Consider the following 14,782-nt stretch of genomic DNA (forward strand, 5'->3'; position numbering starts at 1 on the left):
GTCATTACTGTAATTGCTACTGGAAGCAGCATTCCTGAAGTATGAGTATTTAAGGCAGAGTCACAGTGGCTCTGATTAGATAACTCCTCAGTTACAATTGATTTAGTTCTCCAGAAAATCAATTTTTTATGTATATTAGTATGCTAACAGCAATTTTATTTGAGGGAAGTGCATGTATGTATTTTGGTGTTATGAGCTGATGGATAATCAGTTTATTTCATGTGCAGTTATTCTTTTATTTTTATTTTTTAGAAAAACTCTTAATAAACAAGTTGTTGCCCTGTAAAACTTTGCTTATTTTTTTTTTAATTTTGTATTTAAAGTCCCCCTCTGATGAAAATAATGTTTTTTTGAGATTTTAACATGTATGTGTGGCATTTTTCTTATGAAAGAGAACAAATGTAATAAGAAATCCTTTCCTTTCTCCATTTCCAAGTATTTTTCAAGACACAGCTATCATAATCAGACGGGGGATCAGGGGTGGAGCTGCTCAGCTCAGCTCCAAAAGCCACGCCCCTCAGAGGAGATTTTGGAAACAGAGGTTTATGAAAAATGGCTTTTTAGATTGTGGAGTTTTAGTTAAAAACTTCATAATCATAATTAAAACACTACTGGGAATGTTTTTCAAAATAAAAAAAATTGTCATGGGGGACTTTAACAAATGTTTTACTTTCATTGTTCTGTTTCTTAATAGTTTTGGTTCATTGCACATTTTTATAGTAACTATATATGCTTCTTTCTTATTTCTCTTTTTCCTCCAGGAGCTTCCTCCATCTAACCCTGTCTTCTGCTTTTAGAGTAACTATACGTGAATAAGCATAATTTATATAATGTGAAATATGAAGGCCAGAGGAGAAAACATTAGCATGAAGACTGGGATTCATTCTAGGAACCAGTTCAACTTTCACCTGTTGATGTTAATGTGCGTTGTGCTGCTTTCATTTAGCCTTGCAGCAACATTGTACTGCAAACGCAGGTTGTGCAAGTGAAGTTTAATTGTTGTACTGATTACTAGCCTGCCAGGAACTCATTACGGTTTATTTTTCTATAGTTCTCCGCTCTTTAAATAATTGTGATTCACATATTGGACAAAACCTTGGTAACGCTTTCATAACAAAGTCCCTGAGAAAGGTTTCCCACTGTGTGAAGATCTCCTTGAAGTTTATTCTTTGAGTGAGTCCATCCCATCCCATTAAAAAAAAAAAAAACAAGCCAGCACTGCCTGCTCCTCACAACTACTGTGATATCAGCTATACACATTAATCACACACTAGAAGCACTCTGAAGTCACTGTGATTTTGATTCCTTATAAATATTAATAAAGTGATATGTTAGTTCATAATTCTGACTTATTTCTATGTACTTGGTTACATTTCAGCATTGCATTAAATTGCTGCTGTTCAAACTCAGTGTATTATATTAAAATTAAAAGGGCAAGGGGCGCCTTGGAGAATAAGCGAGAACCAAGCATTAAGATGTGAAAAAATGTTGCATGCACAAATGTTGACTACCTGTTGCTATGGCAATGAGTTTGGATCCTGCAGGCTGCAGGACTCTTGATATTTCTAAATAAAGCTATTTTTCACACCGATCTTTGGATGAAGATACGCACGATTGAAACAGTCCTCTGAATTGTATTAGTCAGTGCAAGCACCACTTTATGCAACTACCGGGCAACACTTTTTGCAAAACATCTTACAAAACAGTTGCAGGTTAAGAAATACATGTAGATTCAGGTTGTAAATGTGCCAAGACATCAATTGATCTCAATTCTCTCATATAGAGTTTTGAACTCTTACTCTGTATCTTTTAATTTTTTTATTTCAAATATATAATCTGTGGCTTTTTTGATGGTATTCCTTAAGATATTTAATTTTAAATCAGTTAATTATTTTATTAGGTTGTTTATTTGAAGTTGAACTAAAGGATCTTAAGTCATTGTGATGTTTTTCGCTCTTTGCTTCTCTTCAACACTTAAAAAAATGCCAGAACAATAAGTGCAAAAGGTGACTTTCTTCCTAAAACAACAACATTTATTCTGTTTGTTGTATTCGTTGAGTTAGTTTAGTTTGTGTCTCTTTGGATAATATTTTTTTTTGCTAACTGGGCTAACTCATTTTTTTTTTAAGATTGAAGACCAGGAATAAAGAAAACCATTTCTCTTGCATGTCTTTTGTCCCAGCGTTCAGTCTGTAAACTTAGTACCTCAGTTGTCCTGTAGGGGGAGCCTGTGCATGAAGAACAGTGCACACAAATAGATGCTGAGACCACATTCTCCCTGTCTGTAACAGGGGGGACTTCCATCCTTACCTCAAGTGGGTTTTGGGTCATTTCTCAAACGACATGTTTAGTCCTTTTTCTTCCCACTCAAGGATGCAGCAGTTTTGTTCCAAACGAGCAAGTATATTAAACAAATATGCCTGCAAGCAATTTGCAGTGTGAAGCTTGTGTGCTTCCTGAGGAAGAGGGAGTTGAACCTGATAAATATACAAAAGAAAGGCTTATAAGTACCTGAGCTTCCCAATATGTTGCATGATCTCTGTTTCTAGGCAACAGAAATTTAATATACAATTAATAATATGGGAAATTGGAAATCTTCTCTGTGCCTTTATTTGCTTGGGGAACTGTATTATGTCTGGGATCTTTTCTTTTCTTTGTTTTAAGACTATTGTAATTGACTTTTACTTACTGTAAAATCAGAAAATCTGAAGTTCAAGCCTGTGCTGAATTTTTTTGAAGTAAGATTTTAACTAACTAGTAACAGCTGTCAGTATCTGTATGTTAGTTGTAACTTGTTGCATACATTTCTGCTTTGTTTAAATTTTTGGACAAAGATTTGTTGACAAGGTGAATACTTTAAAACAGAAGTGTTAAAAATATAATTTACCCAGTGAGTGGGGTTGCTTTTTTTCCAAGTTCTTCAGAATTGAGAACTGAACTGTGTGAAGGAAGATCCGTCTGTGGGAGCCGGAAACTGGACAGTGTTTTAGGAAGTAGCATAATTGCCTACAGCAGCGTCTTTGAAGTCTTGTTTGGGTATTTATGGACATTTTTTATACTGATGAAAACTAAACAGGCCCTTTATTATGACTTCTGAGTGACTCTGTGTTTCAATTTCTAGGGAAATGACCTGAAAAAAGGAAAAATGAGAGGGAAAATTCTCACTGGTAAGAAACATTTTCAGTACAATATCTATACCTAATGGATGATTTGTCATAGTGTTTTTATTTTTCACTTCAAATGTCATCTGAAAAAAATTTAACCTTTTTTTACTTGGTATTTGAACTAAAAAGCAGAACTATTTTGATGATTTTTCTGAAGCTTTAACAGTCTGCTCGTGACCTCTGTTTCCTCTTTGACAGTTATCCATATTAATATGTGTAGTTTTCCTCTTTAGAGTATGATCCCCCCACCCCGCCACAGAAGTCTGGTTTCCACCGCTACCAGATCATGCTGTTTGAGCAGCTTCCACACACGCCAGTGTTACTGTCTGATGAGGAGAAGTCTTCCCGCGGTAATCCCTCCACTCACACTAAACATACTTTTGTCTTTTTCTTTTAGCACCAACTTTGATTGAACCACTCACTGAAGCCTTGCAACAAACACCTTTAAACCTATCTGGGTTTTACCTTCAAAATTGAATCTATTTTATTACTGCACATTTATCTGGAAATAAAACTAGTTTTCTGAGTAATCGACTTAGATAAAAATATAGCAGGGTACTTAGCAAATCGCTAATATAAAAAAGTATGTTAAGAAAACTCACAATTTTTTATATTTTTTTTTATCACTCTTTCAACATTTCTTTGATTACTTAACAAACATATATTTTTGCACTGACAATATAATGTACAAAAAGCTGTTTGTGAGAAACTTTTTAATATTTTAAGATAAATAAATTGCTTACATAACTTTTTGATTATGCAGCTTAAAGAACCAACACACATTTTTAAGCTAACATTTAGAAATACTTCTCTGACAGGTCTAAAAATGACAGAAATTAGAGGAGATTGAGGATGCTTTTGTTTGTATCTTCCCACCATGAGAATTTGGAGTTACTTTACGTAGAGCTTCGTCTCCGAGATCTTGAACTTAACGAATAAATGTTAATGAGGTTAGTGAGTGAGTCTGTTAATGCCTTCGAGGTCACGACAAGTATTACTGGCTCCCACGCACACCTGCACGAGTCGGCTTGACCATGTGCTGTTAACCTCTGCCAAATCTAAAATCCCCAATCCGCCATGTCAGAACACATGAACATCCAATTTAGTCTCAGCCTTGATCATCTTTGATATAATTACCATTTCATTGTTTTATTTCCCTCAGAAGTCAACCTTGTTTGTCTTACAGAGTTATTATTATGTTTGGATTGTTGTGTGTTTTTTTTTCTTCTTCACTTTTCCATCCTCTGAAGTCTGTGGGAAGGTGGGAAACGGCACTTGGATGCAGAGCGCAGCACCTCGCAGGAGGCGTGTCTGTCTGTCTGTTCTACTCGGGTCACAGCCAGTGATTTGAGGGGAGATCAGGGTGGTTTGAGACTTCAAGCTCGGCGGCCGTGAAAAACCGGAGCTGCCAATCTCTGCTGTTTGAAGTCTTGACAGCTTTGTTAGCAAACAATTCGGGAACGTTAGGCTGAATCTGTTTGATGTTCAAACTTTTAGATAAAGAAGTGTCAGAAGAGATGTGCTTTTGAGTGTTTTACGTTTTTGCTTCACATTCAGGGAGATTGAGATGAACACTTATGACGTGCCGGTGATCCTCGGTGTCACAGCTGGTTAAGATGAAGTAGAGATAGCATGAATATTAGTTTACTATTTAGAATATTTTAACATATTTAACATGAAAAATAAAATAAAGCATCGTTCTTTCTGTAGCTCTACAGCGCTAGCTGCCCCTACATTATAAAGCAATTGATTAGTGGTCCATGCTTAATCTTCTGGATGAGTTCAAGTCCTGCTGTAGCACTTCCTCTCCTCTGCCAACTGTTCTCTTTATTTAAGGGAAAAATTCAATTAAAATTTTCAATCTTGGATAATCAAATGTCGCACTTGATGAGTGTATTCTGGAAAGAAAACCTGATGATGGTGGGAATAAACAGTATTATTTTACGATCGCTTATCATTTTTTATTTATTCGATCATTTATTAATAACTTTATTTATTTTTGATTGGCGTGCACCTGCTGCATTTTTATTGGCGTCTGCGTTGATCGCAGTATTCGCTCCCTGACGAGAAGAATGAAGGGAATCCCATGCCTCCCCACCTCCTCCGTTAAGTATGTTCACTTATTAGCGTCTGTCCTCCCTCCATGTGGTATGACACAGAGAGCATTTTTCATAGCCCATGACATTAATTGATGAGATTTGTGAAGGGAGCGCATTTAGACGTGGGTGGAAGACTCCTAATGATCGTTTCCACTTCCAGTAGGGCAGTTGTTGACTCAATTTTATCTCAAATTCGTTGTCTTTTTTCTTTTCATCTCAGCCCGTTGCTTAAGTGGTACCAGGGCTGAACAATTAGAGGTGGAGCAGGGCTGTCTTGAGGAACCACTGGTGTCTGCTGTGCCTCCTGGGTTAAGGTTAGGAATGTGGGTCAGTGAACCGATGGAGACAGCTGGTTTGTTACACCAGGATCTGCAGGGGAGCTGCGCTCTTGGCATTAGGCACAGGGGCGTTATCATAGGGAATCCCTATTGCACTGGCTCAGGAAGGCTGTCCCTGACTGGAGGCTACCCCTGTGCCAGAGTGGAGAGGGGGTGCAGGCGTGGGCGCTCAGGCCCTCATGATACTTGTCAGCCACTTGGCAAGCCCTTAATATGTCCTGCTACTGTTTGGTGCCGACAAGTCAGTTTGTCAAGGAAAACAGTGCTACAATGCCGGGAGGGAAGCCTCAAGGTCTTGAGAGAGGCTGTCTAGTGTTGTTCCAGTCTATGCAATAGTTTGCACATACACTCCTCTCACATGCAACTCTCCATCTCCTGACCCAAACCTCAACACCATCCACAGACTGTTGGGAAGCAAACGCTTATTAGCACAAGAAAAGCAAGTTTTGTCAGCTGAAAGTGACAACAAAGCTGAAAAAGAAATAAGCATTTTGATCAAAATGGGCCATTTCATGGAAAAAGAAAAAAAAAACTACAAGGACAACAAAGTGCATGGTGACCGCGTAGTACAAATGAATAGATCACAGTGGAGTTAGCTGCTGGATCACACCCGTTGCTCATCTTGCCTCCTAGAGCCCCTACTGCCAGCTCAGCACACTCCACAGTAATTGAAGCCATTTGCAATGTTGCAGTGTGGTAATGGGCAGATCCATGTCTACCACCCACCCACAGCCTCTACCATTAATCAGAGCTGCGTGGAGTCAAGAGAACAGGATTTGGTTGCTGCAGTAAGCCTGACTTTCAGCCAGTAGTGAGTTGCCTTAAAGGAACATGTTGACGTTCTAAATTTTGGCTGCTTGTAATTCTTTTTTTTTTTTGTATTTACTCTGTTGGGTCTTTAGCAGTTTGGGGTAAAAGTTTCTTAGTTTTTCATGAAACTTCTTCACTGTACAATTTTGGAGAGCAAATAATAAGAATCTCACTTACACCACTAAATAAAATAATATTGTTAAATTAGAGACTAAAGATAAAAACTGTCAATGAAGGTGTTATTATTGTTTATTCATATTTTTTAAAAGATGAACTGCTCATTGCCTTGTATTTTGTTTAGATATCTTTATATGGTCATATAAAAAGTCAAATACATAAAAAATTAAAGGATTAGAGGAAGGAAACAGTGTTGTTCAACACCTATAACATATGTTTAGAACAAATTTAACATTAATAATTGTGCAAAAAAACACTTCAGATATTTAATAAATATATTTTTGTGCAAGACTTAGCTAGTCTGACATATGTATATGATATAGAAAATTGGTAATGTATTAGCTAGTGTTTTCATTTTCTAAAATTTTGAAAGCATCTTTTCAAGGTCTTCTGTCAATTCATTTCCTATATTTAGTGTAAAACTCAGATCAAACTATAATTGTAATTCTTGTTAAGAACTATATTTTATTTTTATGCACAAATGTTTTTGGGTTTTTTTAGAAATTCGTCACCTTAGCAAATGACTATTTCGAGGTGTTTGTGATTTCTTTCACCTTACCTAAAGCCACATTTCTAAAAATGCCATTAATGTTTAATTAAATTACTTTTGCAACGTTGTTGTGTTACACTTGTTGTTTACCTTTCGGCACATCCTGTCAGGGGTTGCCACAATCGCACAAGGGAAATTTTTACACCAGAGGAACTTCCTCACTTATATTTGAAAATACTTACATTATATACTTACATGTTTTTTTGTTCAACAGAATCTTAGGTTATGCAGGGTGATGAAAAGATGCCTGATGAATGGAGAAGTGTGATGGTGCCCATTTTTAAGAATAAAGGATGCACAGAGTTGTGGCAGTTACAGAGGAATAAAGCTGATGATCCATACAATGAAGTTATTGGGGAAGCGTAGTGGAAGCCAGACTAAGAGCATAAGTGAACATTTGTGAGCAGCAGTATGGTTTCATGCCAAGAAAGAGCACTACAGATGCAACATTTGCTTTGAGGATGTTGATAGAGAAGTACAGAGAAGGTCAGAGAGAGCTCCACTGTGTCTTTGTAGATCTGGAGAAAGCTTATGACAGAGTGCCCAGAGAGGAACTATGGTATTGTATGAGGAAGTCTGGAGTGACAGAGAAGTATGTCCGAGCAGTGCAGGACATGTATGAGGGCTGTAAGACAGTGGTGAGGTGTGCTGTAGGGGTGACAGAGGAGTTCAAGGTGGAGGTGGGATTACATCAGGGATCAGCTCTGAGCCCCTTCCTGTTTGCAATGGTGATGGACAGACTGACGGATGAGGTTAGACAGGAATCACCATGGACTATGATGTTTGCAGATGATATTGTGATTTGTAGTGAGAGCAGGGAACAGGTGGAGGTGGAGTTAGAGAGGTGGAGGTTTGCCCTGGAAAGGAGAGGAATGAAGGTTAGCCGCAGTAAGACAGAGTACATGTGTGTGAATGAGAGGAACCAGAGTGGAAGAGTGAGGTTACAGGGAGAAGAGATAAAGAAGGTGGAGGAGTTTAAGTATTTAGGGTCAACAGTACAGAGTAATGGAGAGTGTGGAAAAGAAGTGAAGAGGAGAGTGCAAGCAGGTTGGAATGGGTGGAGAAAAGTGTCAGGTGTGATGTGTGACAGAAGAGTTTCAGCACAAATGAAAGGAAAGGTGTACAAGACTGTGGTGAGACCAGCCATGTTGTTTGGACTAGAAACAGTGGGACTGAAGAAAAGACAGGAAGCAGAGCTGGAGGTAGCAGAGATGAAGATGCTGAGGTTCTCTTTGGGAGTGACCAGGATGGATAGGATCAGGAATGAATACATCAGAGGGACAGCACATGTTAGAGGTTTTGGAGATAAAGTCAGAGAGGCCAGACTGAGTTGGTTTGGATATGTTCAGAGGAGAGACAGTGAATATATTGGTAGAAGGATGCTGAGTCTAGAGCTGCCAGGAAAGAGGTCTAGAGGAAGACCAAAGAGGAGGTTTATGGATGCAGTGAACGAAGACATGAAGGTGGCTGGTGTTAGAGTGGAGGATGCCGAAGACAGTTTAATGGAGGAAGCTGATTTGCTGTGGTGACCCCTGAAGGGAAAAGCCAAAAAGAAAAGAAGACATAGTTACTGGCTTTAAATATTGCTAAGATTGTATCTCCTGCATTATTAAATGATTACACTTTTATTCTCTGATTGAAACCATTGATTATCCTTTGACTAAGTTTAAAAGGCTCAGCTGTGTGCCTGGAAGTTTGTCTTAGTGTTGACTGCCATACTTTGCAATTGTTTTCCCTGCGAAAAAATAGTGTTATTTTCATTGTACCCCACTTTTCTCCAACTGTCATATAATAAAACTCTTATTTATTAGTTAAGAGTTTTGCTCCCACCTAAGTTCACAATGAACCATCATACAACCCAATCTGGTCCGGTGAAACTAATATTTGCCTAACTAGGCCTGTCTGAGTGAGACAAATCTCCACCACAGAGGCTTTTGGTTGTTGGCTGAAGCCTGACCTCTAAAGCTCACACCACGTTCAAACGGCCACTTTCAGCGTAGTCTACATGCTTTCGTAGGTATGTTGACATGGGAGAGGGGTCATCTGGACCCCACAAGATAGCGCCCTGAACTTTTTTTCCAAGGATTTTTTTAATCTTCACTGTTGTCTGTGGCAGACATGAAATCCTTTCCACCTTCATCCACATTTGTCATGGGATGAATAACACGCTTGGCTTGGGTCATCTGGACCCCGTAAGATAGCACCAGGGTTATGCATGTTTCGAGCTTCAAAGCTTTTACTTTCACATGTCACTACGTAAGTTTCTACAACTGTTTTTTGGCTCTATGTACAGAATGTTGCATTAAGAGTTAATGAAGTTAATATTTATTAAAGACTTTCATTTTTCAGCCTGCATGCAATTAAAATTTCTATTTTAAAGTTTTGTAAAATAACACCATGAGAAAACTATCAATACATAACTGCATTTTCTATTGGACATCTCAAGATAGTCGCGTCCTCCTCGGAGTGCCAAACGTTTTTAAATTGATCGGGGAGCAGAAATGAATAACTGTGGTCAGAATTATGATGCCACGACTTTCAAATATTAGAATAGAGCTGTGAGATTTGCACCGCTTCAACATTTCCCACCAAGCTTCTTCCAACTGTGGACAGCAGATATGAAGTAAACAGTAGCAAAAGAAAACGAAGAAGAGGATCTCCCTACTCATCCTGTGTGAACACCGAGGACTTCTTGAACATGCGGTATGAACAAGGCTCATTTACACTGGTCTGTTTTAGTGCGTTTCCATTGTATTGATAATAGAATGTTCATTAATTAATCGGAATGTTTTAATCATCTCTGTCATGTCTGGGTCTGACATCCGCCCTCTGCAGCTTTTGCATAACCAACTTATCAAAACAACATCGGTGAAGATCTTGCTTTTTTATGACACCTCTGACTCTCCTGCAAGAAGAAAGTTTACTGGGACTTCAGTATTGCTGAAACACTGTAAGAGGTTTAACAGGGACACCACCCACACCACTAAATGTAGCAGTTCTGTGTCACCTCGCAGTAGTCCTGATCTTCCTGCCATACCCAGACAGAGAAGCAAGGTGGAAACAAAAGGAGAGGCAGGAAGAGTTTAACATCGCCCTCAGGTCTCACATTATCTGTCCTTTCCATGAGCATGCAGATGGGAGAAGCGGAAACATGTCTCCGCACTACAAACAGGCAGAGCCTATTTTAAGGTCATTGGTAAGTCTAGGGTACCAGCCCGTGAGATAGCAACAGATATTATGAATTTGTTTCATTTTGGACTGTGCCCAGTAATTATTACACAGCTTTAGATAGGATTAAGGGTAGAGTCTTGAAACTGCTTTTGACTCAGTTTGATACTTATTGGAGGAAGCATTGCCTAACGCTACTGTAAGGCACATTCTCACCACATAAAAGGGAAGAAAAAAGTGTGAGTCTTGATGTGTGATTCTCAAAAGAGTCAAATCTGCCACATGACTTGTCAGCTATGTCCAAGAACATAGTGTGGAGTAACCCTTCAGCTTTCTTTAACGCACCACCTCTCAGGGATGGGAGATGTGCAGAGGCGGTGCATCGTCTGCGAATAAAGCACAGGCTAAAAGGGCCGCTGGGGCCATGCCCTCATCATTCAGATGGGTCACTTGACTCCATTGCCCTTCCTTGATTATCGGTGGCCTCTTTGCGGGCTGTCCTCATTCACAGGGAGGACCCTGTGAGATTCAGGTACTCATCTGTTCATCTCAAAGTTATTTATTCATCATCTTCCCCAGCTGAGCTCAAAGCATGACCTGAGCTTGTGGCAAATCCAAGACACAAGGATGTGACACTCTTGAGTTGTCTGAGAGAAAAACGCTGTTGATGGTTTTTTCATGCAGTTATTTTACAAAGCCTCTAAAGTAGAATTTATAACCTCTTGAAGCCTGAAAAATGAAAGTCTTGAGCAAATATTCTTCTGTGTGACTGATTCTGAGTGGACTCGGGTGTACCTGGCAAAGTCTACATCTTCTGGATACAACATAAAGCTCTCTGATGACAAAAACAGGCCAAGAATAAGCCTGTAATGCAGCTGCAGCAAGAGGTCAAAGTCGGTAATTTTCTATCCAGGCCTTGTCAGGTTTGACCCCTAACTGTGAGGCTATTCTCTCTACAGATTTTTCAATAGTTGGCTTTCTTCTTGTAAGATTACCTTTCCAATGCTTTTTTCCCCATTGAGCAGCTGTTACTACAATTACTCTGCACCATGGACATACCAGAATGTCACTGATTCCCCAAATTACAGTTCATAGCAGCCGAGCCTTCTTCTCACACGCATAAACATATGAATATGCATACAAACACTTTCCTTCTAGAATCTGTTAAAGTTTGCAAGTTTAAAGCATGCAGTTTGTTTTTTTTCCCTTGGAAGGATAATTGTGAAAATGTCTTTTGTAAAGGGAGGGTAAGCTGCAGGGAATCGGTGGTTGTCAAAATCTAAGTGATATTGTCATGCCAGCCGGATGGCCGTCTGGTGTTTGTTTAAAAGGGGAGGGAAGAAAAAAAACAGTCCAAGCCATTGAATCATATCTTCTTGCCAATACGTCCTTGCATTCCCACCTCCATCATTACAGCAACATGTTTTATTTTCAGCAGTGCTGTTCTCAGTGACTCACATCGCAGAGCCATGTGCTGCTCAGTTAGGCCTCAGATCCCTTAAACACAGAGCAAGCGGTCAGAAGAAATGCACTCGTAGTGTTCCAGAGCGCTTTCTCACTGCGCCTCATTTGTGTAGTATTTTGTTGTTTTGTAACACTCTTGAGTTTGTTCCTTCTACTGTGTTTTTAAAAGCTGATGTCTTTTCCTGCTCCCTTAGGTAAATGGGATTTTCCGGCATTCATCACAAGGTTTAATCTGGGGGAGCCTGTGGCCGCTCTGCAGTTTCTCACTCAAAACTTCAAAGACTGAAGGATAATGAGATTCCTCAACTGGGCAGAAAAAAGACACAAGAATGTCTGTGTGTTATTTCAAATAAAAGATCTTTTCACTTGTATTGTTTTCCCCTTTTTTTACTCTGCAATAAACAGCAAAAATCTTCAAAGCTTGCACAAACCGGCCTTCTGTGCGTCTATCTTATCACCAGGTTTAAGAGATATTTTGTCTTTGAGTTGCGCTAGCTTTTTTGGTTTTGATGTTGCCCCATATCTCTGTCACGTGGTCTGGAACCAAGGATTTGGGAGATAGATTTCGACTTCAGCGGGGATTTCTTAATAGTTTCCGAACACTGTCGACAAGAGAAGGAAGACGGCCTGATATCACAACTCGGCGTGGAAAGAGTTGGTTCTAATTCAGGGGAGGAAACACGTCAGGGCCAAAAAAGGAAGTGGGAGGTGAAACCGAGACCGCAACTTGCCGGATGCTGCAGTGGAATTGGAACCAAAATACTCTAGAGTGACAAGACAGGGGGTGGGGCTGTGGGTCATGTCATGCTCAGAGTGAAGGGAATTTGTTGTTTGTGTAATTGTTTATCATATTTCCGTTGACCACTCTCACCTCAACTGGAAACAATGAGCTACTTTCATGTTCTGGTTTGATTTGACTGAGCGAAAATCTGCTGTGTTTCTTCAGGACAGTGAACCCGTTCTGAACTCAGAGAAGCGCTGAAGTGCCTCACCTGGCAGATCTGCAGAGAATGGTGTGCCCGTAACTTTTCAACCCCTTCCCGAAGAGATACTTCTCTGACTTTACAGCTGCTTTGTAGCAGGTGGGTCAGGATACCCCTCCTGAGGAATATTGGTTTCTAACCAGCAGCTCTCCACTGGGATTGTTTTGTATCAATACCCAGATGTCTGAAATGGGCTGGATTTACATGAATGCCTTTGATGTTCCGATGATCAATCTTTTGTTGGTGGTTTAATTGACCCAAGTTTGGTGTCTCATTAGTGGGCCAGTCAGGAGTGGTTAATGGAGGTTTTTTTTTCCTTTGGTGGTTAAGCCAGCCCTGGTAAACCCCTATGTGGCCCCTCTGTGAACTGTCGGAAGTCATTGATCAAGTCGTCCTATGTTTGCTTTGTTTGTCTCCTCTACTTAGCAGTCAAAGCATCCAAATCCACAAACAAAACAACCAAAACGATTCACACCAGCATAAAGTTACTCAGAAAATCCACAGCTTTTTCAAACGGGTATTACGTCTATGTCTGTCAGTGTTACTTTGACCTTGATTTGTCCGTCTTATTTGACTTAGAAAATCCTGTTTCTCACAACTGGCAAATGGGTTATAATTCAACATTCATTGTGCGGGATGCCAAGTGGGAGACCACTCTTCCAAAAACCACCTACTTAAATCCATCAGTACTCGAATGAAATGCCAAAATCTGTACTCCCAAATACACTGCACTTTTTTCCCTTTATATCTTAGAGAAATCCTGCCAAAACAGCTGGGTTTTGCCACTCAGCTTCCTCAGATGTGTTTATTTTTACTCCAAATGTCAGGAGAGTTATTATAATTAAGAAACACTGACAGCTGTAGTTTAGTGCTGCACATTATATTTGCTTCTCTGAAGAAAAAAAAATGTCTTCTTAACATCCCCCTGATGACACAAGAAATGCATTTAACAGTTAATGTATTCAAACCTACATTAATTAGAGGGAATTTGTTTAATAAATTCAGTTGCCTAACCGGCAAGAAGTGATCTAATCCACATGGTACATTTGATGCTGAACATGCACAAAAGATTTGTGTCACTTTTTAGTTCAGTACTTATAGAGAGCAAAAGCAGAATTATTTAGGGCTTAAATCTTTTCAATACATGGCAACGATATAATCCCCTTCTTTTGTTTTTAATTTGTTTATTTTACTTATTTCATTATATCTTCCAAAGACCGGTATTGCAAAACTTGAATGTAGTTTTGAAACACAAAAACATATTAGTCCTTACTTAAAACTCAACAAGCAACACTGAAATGTCATTATTTGACCACCAAGTAGTAAGTAATTCCTAAAAGTTTTCTTTTTTTTTTTACTGTTTTCTCTAAAGTTGTTATTCCTTCTGTAAGTAGTTCTAAGCAAACAGATCTGAAAGTCTAAAAGAAAATAACAAATTTATGGAAACAAAGCTGGAGATTATTTGATTTATTTAAACCCACTCTAATGAAAATTGTGTTTTAGTTGTTTTTAACATGTCCTTGTGGCATTATTCTCATGATGGAGGACATATTAAAAGAAAATTAAGATTACAGTTGCTTTTCTGAGTATTTCTTTACTCAATTTGTTGTTAATCAGGAGCTGTAAAAAAAAACTGTGGTTGGAAAAAGTTTGTAGCTATAACAGGTGTTGCAGTCAGCGGACCATAAACTCTCTGCTCCATTCTAATGCATCCACTTGCAGACAAATAGAGCAATGTGCGTCTTCGTTTTCCTCGTCTGAGCTGACATCTGGCTCAAAACTATACGGCTTCATAACTCCAATATTGCTCACCATTTGTGTTGCACTTGGTTGGAAAATGTGAGGGGCTGTAAGCTAGTGGGAGATCGATGATGGAAAATGAGGGTAGGCTCACTCCACACCAGCAGTTCCGCCCACACAAATTTCTAATGAACTGCTGCCACTCTGCAGAAACTATGGCCTAGTATTTTTATTTTGGATAAAAAAAATGCATAATCATAATTAAAAGACCTTTGGGAACGCTTTAGAA

The 14,782-nt window shown here is 39.2% G+C and overlaps 1 protein-coding gene across 1 annotated transcript in view; it reads left to right on the forward strand.

Annotated features, from left to right (window-relative positions):
• LOC112148405 (phosphatidylethanolamine-binding protein 4) overlaps positions 1–12,141 on the forward strand; it is a 65,216-nt gene extending 53,075 nt beyond the window's left edge. The window contains exons 5-7 of the mRNA XM_024275506.1: positions 3,122–3,167; positions 3,398–3,514; positions 11,965–12,141. Of these exons, the coding sequence (XP_024131274.1) occupies positions 3,122–3,167; positions 3,398–3,514; positions 11,965–12,056 (255 nt within the window). The 3' untranslated portion in view covers positions 12,057–12,141. The remainder of the gene's footprint in view (positions 1–3,121; positions 3,168–3,397; positions 3,515–11,964) is intronic.
• Positions 12,142–14,782: the final 2,641 nt, after the last annotated feature.

This window comes from Oryzias melastigma, linkage group LG9, assembly GCF_002922805.2.
Source record: "Oryzias melastigma strain HK-1 linkage group LG9, ASM292280v2, whole genome shotgun sequence".
NCBI lineage: Eukaryota > Metazoa > Chordata > Actinopteri > Beloniformes > Adrianichthyidae > Oryzias > Oryzias melastigma.